The 17,628-nt window shown below is 34.2% G+C and overlaps 1 protein-coding gene and 1 pseudogene across 1 annotated transcript; both read right to left on the reverse strand.

Annotated features, from left to right (window-relative positions):
• Window positions 1-667: 667 nt before the first annotated feature.
• LOC115954512 lies at window positions 668-4,243 on the reverse strand (annotated as a pseudogene).
• Window positions 4,244-12,962: 8,719 nt separating this feature from the next.
• Window positions 12,963-14,286, reverse strand: LOC115956156 (receptor-like protein 9DC3). The gene is made up of 3 exons (XM_031074615.1): window positions 13,779-14,286; window positions 13,302-13,671; window positions 12,963-13,077 (listed from the first exon to the last, which is right to left on the reverse strand). The coding sequence occupies exons 1-3, from the start codon at window positions 14,284-14,286 to the stop codon at window positions 12,963-12,965; spliced, it is 993 nt and encodes a 330-aa protein (XP_030930475.1).
• Window positions 14,287-17,628: the final 3,342 nt, after the last annotated feature.

Genomic DNA, 17,628 nt, shown 5'->3' on the forward strand with positions numbered 1-17,628 from the left:
TTTTAGATTGAACTGTATTCACAATTTTCTAAACTTATACTAGATTTTCTATCATGGGTTATAAGTGCTAGATTTTCTACTTAGTATTTTATAATTTTATTCTTTGAAAGGTTGAGATCAGTGTCCTAAGCTGGACACATTTGAAAAAACAATTGGCTGCTTTTTTGAATCTTGGAGGCTTACCTGCTCACTTGGTGTTAAAGATTTCGGCTTAAACTCCCAGTTTCAGAGAGCGCGTTTAAAATTCTTTAAAGCATTTCCTCAAAAAAAAAAAAAAAACTTTAAAGCAACCAAATTAAATCAATGACATGGAGACGAAGTCAACTTTAAGCGTCCTATATCTATGTTTTTATTTATTTATTTATTTTATTACTGCCTTATCTTCAAGCAAAGAGAACTAGAAGCATGTTAGAAAGAATTTTCACAATCTAATCCTTTTAGAGTGCAAATTACAGAATAAATTTGATGTGAACGTGAAGAATTTGAACATGAACATGAAGAATTTGATTTTCTTGCCATTTTAAAGTTTAGTTATCTTATAAGGAAGTAAAAACAAAGCATATATAGTAAGTTGTTATTGGTAGAATATATAGTAAAACACAAAATTTAGGACAAAAAATTATTCACTCCGACATGAGGAGTCCATAACATCCACTGCAGTCCGAAGATAAAGCAGAAAGAAAGTCCACAAAAGGACTACTAAAATATATAATCCAAGGCAATGCTGGTCCCTTTCTTCACTAAGGCATCAGCACACCTATTGCATTCCCTGAAACAGTGGCTCAACTTTACTTGCTGAAATGAGAGATTAGATGCCTGAATCATCAACAAGAGAAAACAAGGGATTATCAGTTGGAGTGGCATTGGACGAGATATCCACAACTAACTTAGCATCCACTTCAATCTCTACAGACTATAGGCCCGAGAGATAAGCTTTGACAGAGCACAAGTCCATCCCTTAAAAGCCCATAATTCCACAGCGAACCAAGGCCCACTTGTCACAGAGTCTCAAACAAACAAACCAACGCACAAAATACCCTTAAATATAACAAACATAACATAGAAGCCCAACTAAGCATAAGATCAACCCAACTACCATACAATCTCAAAACAGAATATCCTCAAATATACACACATTTATAAAAGTTGAATGTTACTCTAGAAAGAAGAGAACGACACCATAATTCATACAAGCTAGTATACTATACTCTTCGACATACACCATTCTAACGCTTTGCTGTAAGATAAAGGCTAATAATCTTAGTAGAGAAAAAAAAGCGCTGTCACTTTCTACAATACCTTGTAGGAAACATAAAGAAAAATTGTAGAATACTATATATTACAAAATACTTTATTTCTAAGGCAAGATTATATAAAACCATGACACATATTATTCTAAAGAGAAGTTTGTCAAACTCACCAATTAGAGCACCCTTAAATGCATTAATTTCTTCTTTTCCTCGATCTTGGATTATTATGCCTTCTCATCTTTCCTTTTCGATCTCCTTCAACAAACCTTAGAAGCCATTGAGGTGTTCCTCTTTTAAACACAACACATCCCATAGCCAATTCAACCAAAAATCCACATCCATAGCCCATTAACACAACTTTCTAACTAAGTCCACTTGCAAATATCGAATCATTGTCTTCTTCGAATATTAATGGTAGTGGTGGTGGCAACAGATCATTAGTGCTACATTTGATTTGCAAAGGAAGTCCACACAATCCCAAATTGTCATAATATGAGTTGTTTTCAAATGTACGTACCAAATTGCTTGCCTTGAGGTATGGGCCCGTAAGGTTCTTTTGCAAAAGGTTTAGCTTGGCCAAAAATGTTAGACTTGTTAATTGAATAGGAATTTGTCCAGTGAGCTTATTGGAAGAAAGGTCTAAGGACTCAAGTTGTGACAAATTTTCCAATGATGACGAGATATGGTTGGTTAGGCTATTATGGGAAAGGTTGAGCAAGCGAAGAATTATAAGCCCACCAAGTTCTTTTGGAATCTCTCCTTCAAATTTGTTACTCAAAAAATCAATTGTTGTGAAGATAGTTAAGATTCTTTGCAGTTTAATCTCCAACCCTTTCACTGTTAACACCACAGAATCTTGATAATAAGAAAGTTCACCCAAATATTGTGGTTCATGTTTACTATCTTCATTAATCATCATGGCATTCAAGTTTTCAAAATAATATCTTGGTAAAAGACCACTAAACTTATTGTGAGAGAGGTCAAGAATTCGTAGCTTAGGGAAAAATATTCCACTAGTGTTATGATTTCCTATAGGACCATAGAATCTATTGGATTTCAAGACAAGAACATGCAGATTGGGAAGAGCCTCCAACCAACAGGGGAAACGATCATTTATCTTGTTATTTCCAAGGTCAAGAACTTCCAAATTTTTACAGTTGACCAAAAATTTGGGCAACAACCCTTCTAATTGATTGCCAATGAAGACGAGTTCTTAATAGATAACAATTTTCAAATGTATCAGGGATGGTGCCGTGAAAGTTATTCATTTGCAAATTCATCACCACAAGATTATCACAGAAATTTCCCAAACATTTTGGAATCTTACCACTCAAACTATTATTAGATATATCCAAGAGTTCAAGAAAACTTACATTGCAAATCGTATGTGGGATCTCACCGGTCAGTCTATTGTTTGAGATAAGAAATGATGTTAGAGAAGTTGGAAGTTGCTGTATACTACCTGAAAGCTGATTTTCATTCAGATTAATTGAAATCAAAGACGTGGCTTCTGAAATCTCGGCGGGTAATAATTCACCGGATAAGCGATTGTTTGCCACAAATAACTGTCCAAGAAACTTGGCATTTTTTATATCTGATGTGATTGGGTCATTGATACGATTCAATGGTATATCAATTATGTTCACGTTAGGTAATCCCCAGATTCCAGCAGGAACAGAACCCGGAAGCGAGTTATTACAGACTCTAAAACGATGTAGAGTAGAACAATTAGCGTAACTTGCTGGAATTTCACCGGTGAGATTGTTTTGAAGCATAAGAAGAAAGCGCATAGTACCTTGCTTGCACATATTCGGCCGAATTGGACCGATAAAGAAATTCTCAGACGCGTCAATGCGGTAGAATTTTGCTAAAGAGCCAAGTTCCTAAGGCAGGGCACCTGTGAAGCTGTTCCTGTATAAAGAAAGGTTCACAAGCTTCTTGAACTTGCCAAACTCAAACGGTACTTGGCCAGAGAGGTTGTTCTCAAGTAGATATAGAGAAACCTGGGAGGTGTTTGATACGTGCACTTGAAAACTAAAAATGGTTGTTTAAAAACATGTGTGAAAATACATGTAAATAAAAAAAGTGTAGAAATATGTGTAATGTTGTTTAAAAACTGAAAACATGTATTTGAGTGGATGTATCAAACGGAGTACAGGTTGTTCAAGAACCTCCACTTGGATAGATCACTTTCAAGATAGTTCAATGAAGCATCAAATTCCTCAAGCTTTGTGAGGTTTCTCAGACCGACAGGAAGTTTTCCTGTGAAAGAGTTGTTAGGGAGCTCAAGCTCCCTGAGGTTGACTAGGTTTCCAATCTCAATTGGGATTTTCCCTGTCATGTTATTGTAGGAAAGGTCCAAGTAGATAAGTTCTTTAAGGTTTCCAATCTCTACTGGAATTGTTCCTTGGCTACTTCAGCCATATAGGTCCAGCCAAGTCAAGTTGGTAAGCTTCAACACCTCTTTTGGAAATAGAAGAGGATTAAAAAGATTATCTCCAAGGCTTAGGTGAGCAAGACCGATCATGCTTTGGAGAGATTTATAAGGGAAAGTCCCTGAAAATTTGCTTCCATCGAGATACAGATATGTCCGGAACCGAACACCCCATGAAAAAATTGTTGCCCAAATCCAAGTACTGTAGGCTGACACAAATTTTCAACTCGCCCATAATTGGACAGTTCAAGCTGTTGAACCCGAACGAGAGCTTTTCCAATGATTGAAGGTGGCATATGGAATCAAGGGGAAGAACCCCAGTTAAACTGTGGTTTGAAAGTTCGATTTCTGTAACAAAATTGTCTGAATTACAGGTGATTCCAGTGAAATTGCAGGTGGAATTGCTGGATTCCCAAGAACTGAAAGCACTGGTGTTTGATGTTTGTAGAAAGGTGGGTTTTAGTTTCATGAGAATTTGAAGGTCGTCTGTTTGGATCCCTGAAAGAAGGGAGAAGAAGCAAAAAAGGAGGTAGAAAGGACAGAGAGGTAGCCGTGACATGTTGTAGGGTGGACGGAATGGCGTAGAATTTTGTGGCTCTGCTGATCTTCCTTACAGACTAATGAGAAGTAGGACTGAAGATGGTGCCATTTTAATTGGCAGGAAGTGGCACTATTAAGAGTCAGTTAAATCGAAATCTTTTTGCTAAAAGACCACAGATAGAATTAAAAGTTAGTTAAAATAGTATGGTAAGATTTATAAATAATATCAAAAAATAAAATAAAACTTATAAATAATAGAAAAAATAAATTAAATAATAACAAAAATAAATTAAAGAATAAAATAAACTACATTTTTCTGCCAATACAAAATACGATGCAAAGCACTGTGTGGGCCCAGCTCACTTGCTTGCCACATTTGTCAAAGCTCATTTATGAGCTTGTCTTCATGCCTTGAGACGAGTTAGACTTCTCTTAACAAGAAGTGATGCCAATCGTGTCTCACACGTAGGGCCGGCCCTAGGCCTAGGCCATCTAGGACATAGCCTAAGGCCCCCAAATATGGGGCAATAAGTTTTTATTTTTTTTCTTAATTAAATAAAAAATGTGAGTTTAGTGTATATTTTATCACAATCTTAAGAATGCCTAAAATATTAAAGTTATGCTAGTATATTACAAGCTTTATTACATAGGTCTTACAAATTGATATGCCACCAATGAAGTAATTCAATACTCTCTGACCCAGGGGCGGCGTTACGTGCTGACCAAGGGGTTAAATGAAACCCCTATAAAGTAATTTAATACTCATTTATTCTTTTGTTGAAGTGCTGCCTCATTGTCACATTAGTTTATAAGCTTTTTGTAGTAAAATTTGTAATAAGTTTAGCATTTTCTCCACACAAAAAAAAAAAAAAAAAAAACAATTAATAAAAATACAGCATAGTCACCATTAAGTGTATGAAAAATGATAAAGCTAGTACAAATTTTAGAAAAAAAATTTACAAACTGATGTGACAGGAATATGATCGATGTTACTTAAATGATATAATAAAATGAATGTTTGAATAACTTTTCTTTTATTGGTGATATGCCAATTTGTAAATCCTATATAGTAATTATTATTAGCTCACTTTGGATGAATTAGTCATATTAATAAGTAAGAATTAATAATGGATTTGAAATTAAATAAAAATTATTTAAGTGATATTTAGATGTAAAAAGGTCTCTATAAAATTCTCGTCTTAGGCCTCAAACAATCTTGAGCCGGCCCTGCTCACACGCTGAAAGAAAGAAGAAAGAAAATGAGGCCATTCAGCCTTGTGAGAGCTAAAGCAAAAAAATGGAGACCCATTTTTAACCACCATGTGAGTTCCAGAGAGTGCAAAAAACACAGAGAGATAGAGCTTCAGGAGAGTTGAAGTGTTCAAAAGAAAGATCTTTGCTATTAGTGCAATCAAGAGTCATGACAGCATCCGAAAAAATAGCAATATTCATAAAAATAATAACAAATACAATTTGGGAAGTCAAAATAGCCAAAATTGTGATTGGTCTTGCATGATGGTCACACTTTTTTTTTTTTTTTTTTTGTAAGTGCGGGATATAGAACCCCCAAGCAACAGGTCACATAGGAACCCAGGTGCCACTTGGGTACAAGGCCATTGCCGCATGATGGTCACAATTTACATGACAAACAATAATAGTACATGATATGAGACATTATTCAGTAACCACATTGTTTCTAGGAATGGATGCAGCCAGCCAAAAATAAAAGTAGGAAACGGAAGAAAATTATATTAGCAATAATTTAGCATTCCAAAAAATATAAATTAATGAAACTTTATATTCAAGGCATTAAAAGAAAAAAAAAATGAAGTCCATAATGGATTTCCATGAACCAAAAAAACAAAAATCTTTTTACTTGTTGAGCTCTTAACAAATGGAAATTTGGAACTTCAACACACAAGAAGGGTACCAGTGAAGAGAGAGAGAGAGAGAGAGAGCAAGTGAGAGGGAGTTCAGAGATGGTTCTTCTGTAAGACAATTTATGTAATTCTCCATGCTAACTATAGGAACAGAAAAAATAATTGTTTGGAGATTCTTTAATTAACGTAGAAATTTTGAAATGACCTTTCGAATAAAGAAAAAATATTACTTGTTCCTCATGTGTTCCATAGATTAGCAGCTCACAAGAAATATTCCTAAGGTCGTTTCCAAAATCCAAATACTTCATTGGTAAAATTTGATTGATGTATTTTATTTAAATTAAAAAAAAAAAAAAAAATCTAAGAAATTGTATGACCATGGGAACCATATTCCCAGATAATTTGAGAATATGATGCCCAATTTCATTTATCTCTTTTTGGGGTTTTTATTTTTTATGAACTCGGAAGAGTCTAGTTAAAACCTAGCTACACAAAGACTTCTCAATCCCCAAAACTGTTTGAATAACTTTTGCGAGGGTTCTTAATACAGGGAATCTAGCTCTAAGGTAATTATTCTCTACAATTCTTAAAATCTTAATTTTTCAAACATAAATGAGAGGTTTTGATTTTTTTTTTTTTTAATATCATATCATCAATTATTCAAATAGATGTCAAATTAATGATATAAAAATTTTATGCACCACTTTTTATATTGGGTAAAATGCAAAATTGATATTTTAAATTTCTTCAGATTTCATTTCAGTCATTTAACTTTCAAGTTTATTCAATTAAAGCTTTTCCATCAACTTTTGTTATATGTTGTGGTTAATTTTTCAATTTTATAAATTTTTCTCCAAAATTTTTAAATTAAAAAAATTCAATTAATGATTGAAAAATATTTTCCAGATTTATTTTTCAAAAAATTTTAAAAAAAGTTAACAGAAAGACCTTAATTGAATAAATCTGAAACTTAAAGGACTGAAATGAACGAACGCAAAGTTAGATGGTCAGTTTTGCATTTTAGCCTTTTATATTCTATTCCATGTTCTACTAGTCACAAAAAGTAATACTAAGGATTTATATTCAAAATGACAGTGACGGTTCTATGAATTTTTTTTAGGGTGGTCACTAAAAAACTTAAATTATACAAAATTTAATAAAGAGACAATTTGAATATATCAACGTCACAAAAAAAAAAAAAAAAAAAAAAAAAAGGCAAATACATAAAATATTAAAAAATAATTGTACTAACATAGAGAATAAGAAAAAAAAAATAGATTAATAAAAGATAAAGTACAAATTGAAAATGCTAATATGAGAATAATAAAGTAACCACAATAATTTCATAACAAATCTTATGCAACAAGTTGTTAGCTTGTTATTGGTGGGTAACACATCTCAATATTGAACCCGAATTAGAATTAGTAACAGCTTACCACATAAGATTTATTGTGAAATTATTATAAAAAAGTTGTGGATGTAGCATTATTCTTATATTTATTGAACTCAAATTCTTATGATTCTCAAGTAAAGGCGTTCAACATTTTATTAGGGTGGTCAAAATAGGTTAATTTAGTATATAATATTTTTTTTAAGTATATATATACATTTTTTTTAAGTCAGGATGGTCACAAAACATATTAGTTTAAAATGATTATTTATATAATTTTTCTTTTCTTTTTTTTGACAAGTAGAGCCACCAGTGCAAAATGATGATATAAATGTTTTTTTTATAGGAATATAAAATGTTTCATGTTTGTTTGATGTCTAGTAAAATATAAACCACTAATTTACCAATAAAAGGTCAAAATTTTAATAATTCCACTGTAAAGTTATCATAAGAGACTGGGATGAATTCTAATCCCAAAAACAAGTGTCTATACAAATAATATCCTTGAACATTAACAGGGGTAACGATTTAGTCCTTGAATCAACCTCTGAAATTTAAAGTTGTGACAAATTAAACCATTTGTTAGTATTTTCATTTTTTTGAAATTGATATTTTCAATTAAATATTAACGGATATATTTACTTTATGTGTATGTGGTTCTTCCACATATCGATAATTTTAAAAACATCATTTTTACCATGTATAGATCACATGATAAGATTCATAAGAATCGTTAGGGATTTATTTATTTAAAAATGGGAGAATGGTTAGGATTTTTGATTCGTAACAAACTCAAAGTCAAAGGAATTAATTATTCAAATAAAGAATTCAAGGATTAAATTCATATTCCTGTCAAAATTCAAGGGTGATGATGTGCTATAATCGTTAGTGAGTTGTTGGCTCCAAATCACGCTGATGAGTACCTGCGGAGTAAGAACACAAGGACCAAACAAAAGGCACCGGTGTGATACCAACCAAAAACCCTCTGAAGGTTAAGTTAGCAAATGAGAAATTTCTAAGAACTCTATAGTGAGAGAGCTAGTGATTTTCTGCGTACCTGAGAAAAGAAGAGGCCTAGTGCTTATATAATGGAGAGTAGCGAATCCAAATCCCTTAAGAGTGGGAATTTTTCCCTATAGAGAAGATCTGATATTAGGGTTTCTGAGATTTTAGGGTGTCTTTCCATGTGAGTAGTAGGGCTTTTGTACGTGATATGCAAGGCCATGTAGGACCCGTCAGCTTTTCCACTCCGTCGGTCTATGGTCACCAATCGCTCAAGGATCTTCTGTTAGCTCATGGGGGAGATGCGTCCGTCAGCTTTTATGGTTATATCATCATTTGTAAGCTCCGTCGGCTTTTATGGGGCCAACGGTTCCGTTGGTACCATTAGCCTTCATAGGCTTTGCTTGCCAAAAATACCCTTATCAAAGGGTAATACTGTAATATACTAATAATATTTGTAAAATTCCACCCAAAAAAAAAAAGGTTCTGTCTCCATAATTTTTCCAAATTTAAAGTTTGAATCTCTTTGCGTAGAATCTGTGATGTTCCCATGAAAATGGAGATCTAATCTAACGCATACAAGAATATGATTTTCCCGGAAATTCCATCCAGCATTGAAATGCTAAAATATCATTACCCTAGTTTAGTACTAGTGTCTCATTCCTCGAATCGCATTCTTCAATGTGCTATCAATCAATAAAATGATGGATTTTATACTCTAGTATCCTATTCTAAAGAAATCTAAATCTAAGAGCATCCCCATCAACTCATGTAAAGTCCTCTAAAATAGAAAAAGGTGCAAGTTTTACACATTTTAGGCAAAAAAACACCCACATCAGTGGGTGTAAAGATGTGTAAAATATACACCCACATATGTATATGAATAGTAACCGTGCATATATGCACGGTTACTGTTCAATGTGTAAATAATTTTTTATTCTTTTTTTCTCTCTCCTCTATCAAACTGCAACAAACTAGCGCAGCAAGGAAGAAGAATATCCAAGCACCAGTGCCAGCGCCAGCGCCACCACCAAACACCGCAACCTAGCATAGAAAAATATCCCAAAATCAACAGAAACTCAAAAATCAACCCAACCCAAAATCAAAAGAAACCCAAAAATCAACCCAACCCAAAAACAGTCCACACCCACCAGAAAACGCAGCCCAAAGGAGCCGGATCTGCTGCCCGATCTGCTACCACTGCTACTGTCAGGTCTTCCATTGCTGCCGCCGAATCTTCCATTGCTGTCGTCGGTTGGAGGTGGGAGGCGAAGGGTTGGTTGTGGAGGAGAGAGGGAGGGCAAAAGCGAAATGGAGGCCGAATCGATTGGTGGCTGAGGCAGCGGCAACAGCGAGCTAGGAGTGAGCTGGATCGGCGAGCTGGGAGTAAGCTAGATCGGCTAGGTCGGCGAGCTGGGAGTGAGTGAGGGAAAGAGAGAAACGGGTGAGTGAGCTGAAAGAGAGAATGGGTGTGGAAAGAGAGAAACGGGTAGGGAAAGAGAGAAAGAAACGGTTTTAATAACTAATAATAAAAAAACAATAAATAATATTATTTAATTAGAATAGATTTGTAAAATAGATGAACAGATGTGAGTGTTTTAGAAATGTGATAGTGTAAAATAGAAAAAGTAGCTTTTTCCATGTAAAATAGATGATAAATTTACACGAGCTGGTGTGGATGCTCTAAATATGTGATTAAATGACCTGTAAGCAATTTGTTTGCCTCTTTAAGATTAGAGTATCAATGATTATATTTGATATGTTTGCCCAAAATAATCTAGTACTAAAGATGAAAATTAAACTTTTTTCATTGCCAGCAATATTTATATTTGATTTTCCAGATTGAATCATATGAATTGGTTACTTATTTGGGTCATTGAGTTCATTACTCCAGATACTAGTGATGGCCAATTGTTTTACATAAATCCGTCAGCACAGTAGCAAGCATGCCCTCTGAATTTTTTTGCATTGAAGTACCATGACCTGTTCCTCAAAAAAAGAAAAAGTACCATGGGGGAGAAAGGGCTCGGAGGAAGTTGATGAGAAAAGCATGACTACGATTAATGTTAAGAATTACGAGTTGCAATGTGTTTTGCTTTGCTTTTTAAAAGTACATAAATAAATAAGAGTCAGCATTCACAGCAGTGAAAGTTCTCGGCTAAATTTATAAATTAATCTCTTTTTAATATTAATTATTTAAATTAGTATTGTTTTGAAGTTATTTGGGAACTTTTTTTTTTTTTTTTTTGGGTTTAATATACCTGATTTTGTTAAGTTTAAATTGAAAACATGTTTTCAAAACACGATTTGAGCTAACTTGATTTTAGCAAGGTTTTCAGACTCAGACCGTTTATTTAACCGTAAAAGAAGAGGTTCAAGGTTTTTGAGGTCAAATCGGGATTGAACCGTGATGACGTCATAATTAATTTAATAATTAATTAAAGCCTAAATATAGATATTAAATTTATAAAACTAGCAAAATTGACAATATATCTATATATGTGAGGGAAATTTAATGATTTTCAAGCATATATTTAATAATTAAATAAGAAAGTTAATAAAATAAAATAATAACCATGAAAACATTAAAATTTATGATTGATTTTTGAAGTAAAGTTGAATATCTTTGAAAGATTTTAATTATAATTTTTTTTTTATTCCTTGTAAGAGATGGATAATTTAATTAAGTATAATAAAATTGTGTTAAGTTGTTTTTATCAAATTTAAAATAAAAAAAAAAATGCTAAGAGGTTCACGGTTCTTGCCACTGGTTCGTGCAGTCCAACCCCGGTTTTAAGGGATTCACGGAATTAACAAAAAATCCCGTTTTTTATGCTTAAGAAATCAATTTTCATCCCGATTTTCGATTTTCACGGTTCGACCTCTCGGTCCGGTCTGGGTTTGAAAACCTTGGATTTTAGGAAAAAAAAATGTTAAATTTCCAAATAGTTCCAAAACAATCTCAATTTAAATTATTATTTTTAAAATAATATTATTTTGCAAATTTTAACAAAAATCACCTATTTGTCTAAGTTTTTTTAATTTTTAATTTTTAAAATTTTAAATAATGGGTAATTACACTTTTTTTCCTTTGAGGTTTGAGAAAATGAAAATGGTAATTTACTTATTTTTTTCCTTTTATTTTATATTTAATTTTTTTAATGAAATTTTATATTTAATTTGTTCACCATAAGTAAAAGAATTTTTTTTTTTTTATTCAAGAAGTATAAGATATAAAAACTTTTTTTTTTTTTTGTCATATGTTGTGTGTCATATTTTAAGGCAACATATATTATGAGCACATGACCTTGCTATCTAATTGTTAGTCTCTCTCTCAAAAGTTTGAATACTTTGTTTTGTTCAATTATTTGGGTTGCATTTGATTAGGCAACGTGTTCTAAATGTAGGAGCTGTTTCAAACCACACAGCTCTTTCTTGCTAAATCACATGAAAAGCAACTAGAGGTCCAATGATTTTGTAGCTTTGTTCTTAGATGGAACTGTACTCACAATTTTCTATCATGGGTTATAAGTGCTGCATTTTCTACACAGCATTTTGTTCTTCGAAGTCGAGATCATTGTTCTAAGCTGAACACATTTCAAAAACAATTGGCTACTTTTTGAATCGTGGAGGCTCACTTGGTGTTAGAGATTCCTGCTTAAACTCCCAATTTGAATCCTGAAGAATTTGAACATTAACATGAAGAATTTGATTTTATGGCCATTTTAAAGTTTAATTATTTATAAGAATAATAGAAAAATAATACATGACAAGTCGTAATTGATAAAGTATAAAATAAAACATAAAAGTTTGGACGAGAAATTCTTCACTCCTACTAAAGCAATCCTCTTCCTCTAGAAGAAGTTGTGGGCCCTATCATGGGTCCTATATTAGGGCCCATACCTTTTGTGAGAGAAGAGAGGATTCTTCTCATAAGAATAAATGATTTATCATTTAGGATAAAGGATTTGTATTCTTATCAAATTCAAATCTGTTCAATTACCCCATTCTATTAATTGTTTTTTCTTATTTACTTGCTCCTTCTTTATTTTTATTTTTCTAATTAATGATGATTAATTGATGCTTGATTTTTTTTTTTTTTTTTTGGCTCTTCTTTTTTTTTTTTTTTGATTTTTTTTTTTTTTGGCTACTAGCTTTTGCCAATTGTTGCACCATAGTTTCAAAAGTTACATTCAGTCCTCGACTTACCAAAACGATTTCCTCTCTCTCCCACTCTCTTTCACTTAATGGATTTGACCAAAAGAAAAATATTAGAACTCTAATTGAATCCTAGGCCACCCTTCTATTTTTGTTTTTGGTACAAACAAGAAACGGAAACTTCATATAAGAGGCTACAGAGAGCCAGGAACAGGACAAGGTCTGTTTACGCAACATCCATTACAGTCCGAACATAAAGCACAAAGCAGAAAGCAAAGTCCACAGGAAGACTACTAAAATAAACAAAATCAGAGGCAAGGCTGGTCTTTTTCTTCGCTAAAGTCATCAGCACACTTGTTGCATTCACTGAAACAGTGGCTCACGCCGCTCACCTTCACTTGCTGAAATTGAGAGATTAGATGCCTGCAATCATCAACAAGATAGGGGAAGGGATCGTATATTACAAAATATTTATAATGAAGTTATTTCTAAGGCAAGTTTATACAAAACCATAACACATAGTATTCTAAAAAGAAGTTTGTCAAACTCACCAATTAGAGCACCATTGAATGCATTAATTTCTTCTTTTCCTGGGTCTTGGATTATTATGCCTTCTCATCTTTCCATTTCGTTCTCCTTCAACAAACCTTAGAAGCCATTGAGGTGTTCCTCCTTTAAACACAATGCATCCCATAGCCAATCCAACCAAAAATCCACATCCATAGCCCAATAACACGACTTCCCAACCAAATCCACTTGCAAATATCGAATCATTGTCTTCTTCGAATATTAATGGTAGTGGTGGTGGCAATGGATCACCGGTGCTACATTTGATTGACAAAGGAAATCCACACAATCCCAAGTTTCCCTCATATGAGCTGTTTTCAAATGTACCAAATTGCGTGCCCAGAGGTATGGGTCCAATAAGCTTGTTCTGTGAAAGGTTTAACTTGGCCAAAAATGTTAGACTTTTTAATTGAATAGGAATTTGTCCAGTGAGCTTATTTGAAGAAAGGTCTAAAGATTCAAGTTGTGACAAATTTGCCAATGATGATGGGAGATGGTTGGTTAGGTTATTATAAGCCTTCCAAGTGCTTCTGGAATCTCTCCTTCGAATTTGTTACTTGAAAAATCAATTGTTGTGAAGATAGTTAGAATTCTTTGCAGTTTAATCTCCAACCCTTTCACGGTCACCACCACAAAATCATGATAATAAGAACTTTTACCCAAATACATTGGTTCATGGTTACCTTCTTCGTCAATCATCATGGCATTCAAGTTTTCAAAATAATTTCTTGGTAAAAGACCATTAAACTCATTTTGTGAGAGGTTAAGAATTCGTAGCTTAGGGAAAAATATCCCACTAATGTTATGATTTCCTATGGGACCATAGAATCTATTGGATTTCAAGACAAGAACTCGTAGAGTGGTAAGTGCTTCCAACCAATGGGGAAAAAGATCATTTATGTTGTTATTTCCAAAGTTAAGAACTTCCAAATTTGTACAATTGACCAAAGATTTTGGTAACAACCCTTCTAAATGATTATCATTAAAGACAAGAGTTCTCAACTGATTACCCTTTGCAAATGTATCAATGATGGTGCCGTAGAAGTTATTCATTCTAAAATCCATCACCTGAAGATTATCACTGAAATTTCCCAAACATTTTGGAATCTTACCACTCAAACTATTATTAGAGATATCCAAGATTTGAAGTAAACTTAAGTTGCAAATCGTATATGGAATCTCCCCAGTCAATCTATTGTTTGAGATAAGAAAGGATGTTAGAAAAGTTGGAAGTTGTTGTATACTACCTGAAAGCTCATTGTCATTCAATTGGATTGAATCCTATTAAGAGTCCAAGTAAAATCCCACAGCATGTAGCAGCTACTGATGTGAGATGCATCAGCCAAGCTACAAGGGTAGCAGGCAATGCAGCAGTTGCTAATGACAAGTGTGTTGTTCAAGCCACGAAGGCAGCTGTTGCTGATAAGGAGTGCATCTCTCAGAGCACAGGGATTGCATCAAATGGCTTGATGAGCACAGAAGTATTGGAAATGCTTGAAGCTATGCCAGATCATGATTTCTTCATCTAATAGCATTAAAGAAGTTAGTTCCGCAAATCCAGGAGTCCTTTGCTCCTGGATTGCCACGTGTACAAATTCTAGAAGATTTCAAGTAACAGAATTTGGCGCCAATTGTAGGGCGGTTATGTTTACTGTGTATATAAAAACAGAGTACAGTGATGTATTATTCATTCATTCCATTTCTTGTAATTCTCTTCTCCATCAATGAAATGCTCTCAATTCTATTTAGATTCTCTAGTTTTTACATGGTATCAGAGCGACTAGCACAGTTAATACTGATTTCCTAGTCTTGATTCTTTGATTACAAAAGATTCTTGTTTACCAAACAGAAATCTCTTCGAGAAAATCCTTGAATTTTGATTCACAGAGACTCGATTAATCTGTGTTGGTACTGTATCTTGAAGAATCTTTTGTTTTCTTTTCAAATTTCATTAGAAGTTTCATTCAAGCTTGTGAATAGCATCAATGGCTTCTGGAGAAGGAAGTGACTCTGTTCTTGCGCACAACCAATCCACGCAGCAAATCCCTCAGTCCAACACAGAGACCAATTCTCCCAATCAATTTTTCCTTAGTGCTAGTGAGAATCCAGGGAATATCTTAGTCACTCAACCACTTTTGGGAATGAGGAACTATCAATCTTGGTCTAGGGCTATAGTTCTAGCATTAACCGCCAAGAAAAAGATAGGATTCGTGAATGGCAAAATTGCAAAACCTGAAGATGATTCTCCTCTGTACGAAGATTGGGAAAGCTGTAATACAATGGTGCTTTCTTGGTTGATCAACTCTATGCATGTTGATGTGTCAAGTGGTATCATGTGTTGTGAGACTGCAAGGGAGATGTGGCTTGAGCTGCAACGTATGTTTTCACAGGGAAATGGACCAAAGATTTATAATCGTCAACAGGAAATCTCACAGATAACTCAGAGTCAATTATCAGTGACTGAGTATTACTCTAAATTCAAGAAGCTTTGGGATCAACTGATTCATTATGAGCCATTACCAGCTTGTACTTGTGGTGCAATGAAGATTCTAAGCATTACTCATGAGAAATCCTATGTAATGAGATTTTTAATGGGGCTCAATGAGAACTTTGAGACTGTGAGGAGTCACATTCTCATGCTTGAGCCATTTCCATCAATGAGCAAGGTGCATGCTTTGGTTCTTCAAGAAGAATCTCATAAAGGCATTGGTCATGGTTCTGCCTTCACACCTAAACCTGATTCAGTGGCAATGTATGCCAACACCAGAGGGAATTATGGAGGTAAAGTTGGCCTTAAGAAGGAGAGGCCTTTGTGCACCCATTGCAACATGCTTGGACACACTGTGGACAAGTGTTACAAGCTGCATGGGTACCCACCAGGTTACAAACACAAAGGCAAGCTAAATTCCAATGCTAATCAAGTTTCATATCCCCAATGCCAAGGTGTTGAAGTTCCTTCCAATGCATCTGCTCAATGTCCTATTTCTAAGGCACAATGTGAGCAATTGCTTACCTTTTTCAATACGGGTACTGATCAAGGTACTAATCACCATGTTGCAACTGTGAGTACAAGTGCTGCTGTCTCTAACATGATTCCTAGAGCTTCTGGTGTACCTGCTGCAACTGGTGTACATCCTTCATCCATTTCACCTTCAGACAGTGCAAATAACTCCTTTGTTGACACCATGTCAAGTACAAATTCATTGTTCCCTTTCACCCCTTCTTTTAAACATTCCATTTTTTCTGCCAAAGTAGTTGATAGAGAGATCTTTCATGCCACTAATTGGATCATAGACACAGGGGCTACTGATCACATGGTGCATTCCATTGCATGTTTCACTACTATCACTGCTACTTTAAACACTTTTGTTAATCTGCCCAATGGAGAAGTAGCTTCAGTCACTCATATTGGCATTGTGAAAATCTCAGAACATCTTACCCTTCATAATGTTCTATGTGTTCCATCCTTTAGCTTCAATCTTATTTTTGTCAGTCAGCTAGCCAAGTCCACTGTCTGTTGTCTTATTTTCTTTGGAAACCTATGCTTTATCCAGGACCTTGCTCATTGGAGCACACTTGGTCTGGGTAGAGAATGCAATGGACTTTACTTGTTGGACAAAAGAGGCCCATTTCTCATTTGAGGAAAAAAAAAAAGGGGTCGTTTCTCACTGAAGTGACATGATATCTTTAGCTTCCAGTAGAAAAAGATCACAAAACACCCGTTTCTCATCTTGAAAAAAAAAAAATTGCCCGTTACTTACATTGAAGTGACATGAAATCCCATCATCAAATCTTTAACTTGCAGAAGAAAAGATTACAAAAAGCAATAATCTTTGGTTTGTGGAAGAAAATATTACAAAAGGCAGAAAGAAGAAAAAAATCGCCACTCTCTGACTCTCTCCATTCTCCATCTTGATTCAAAAAAACAAAAAACACTTTTTTTTGGTTGACTTACTCATCAATTGGTGTTGGCAACAGACTTGATGTGTTCACAGATCTTCATTTCAGGTTCATTTTTTGTTTTCTCCTCCTTTGCCTCTTTCGTCTTCTTCATAGTTTGCTGGGTTTTTTTTTTTTTTTTTTTTTGGTTGAAGAGGAGTTTGCTCAGCTTTGCTATTGCTTATTGCTGCTAAGTAAAGAGCACAAGCAGCTGCGGCAAGAGAACAAACACAGAGACTATATTTGCCTTTACAAAAAGTGAAAAGAGAAATAGATTTCTCTTGAACGTTGATCCGGGCCCTTAAAGATATCTCTAGAAGCATCAATTCATCCGGACCATTGATTTCACTTTACAAAAAGTGAAAAAAAGCTGGCTGTGGCTTCTAGAGAAAGCCTTACACAGTTACACGTTTTGCCTTTTGTTTTTTGTTTTTTGATTTTTGATTTTTTTTTTTTTTTAAGAAATCA

Source organism: Quercus lobata, chromosome 8, assembly GCF_001633185.2.
Source record: "Quercus lobata isolate SW786 chromosome 8, ValleyOak3.0 Primary Assembly, whole genome shotgun sequence".
In the NCBI taxonomy this organism is placed as follows: Eukaryota; Viridiplantae; Streptophyta; class Magnoliopsida; order Fagales; family Fagaceae; genus Quercus; species Quercus lobata.

Coding starts and splice junctions, on each gene's coding strand:
- LOC115956156 (XM_031074615.1), bottom strand. CDS start 14,286: ATGGATTTTAGAATGAATAACTTCTACGGCACCATCATTGATACATTT. Junction 13,672..13,778: donor CACAACAATTGATTTTTCAA/GTAACAAATTCG, acceptor TTGAATCTTTAG/ACCTTTCTTCAAATAAGCTC. Junction 13,078..13,301: donor ACACCTCAATGGCTTCTAAG/GTTTGTTGAAGG, acceptor TGATGATTGCAG/GCATCTAATCTCTCAATTTC.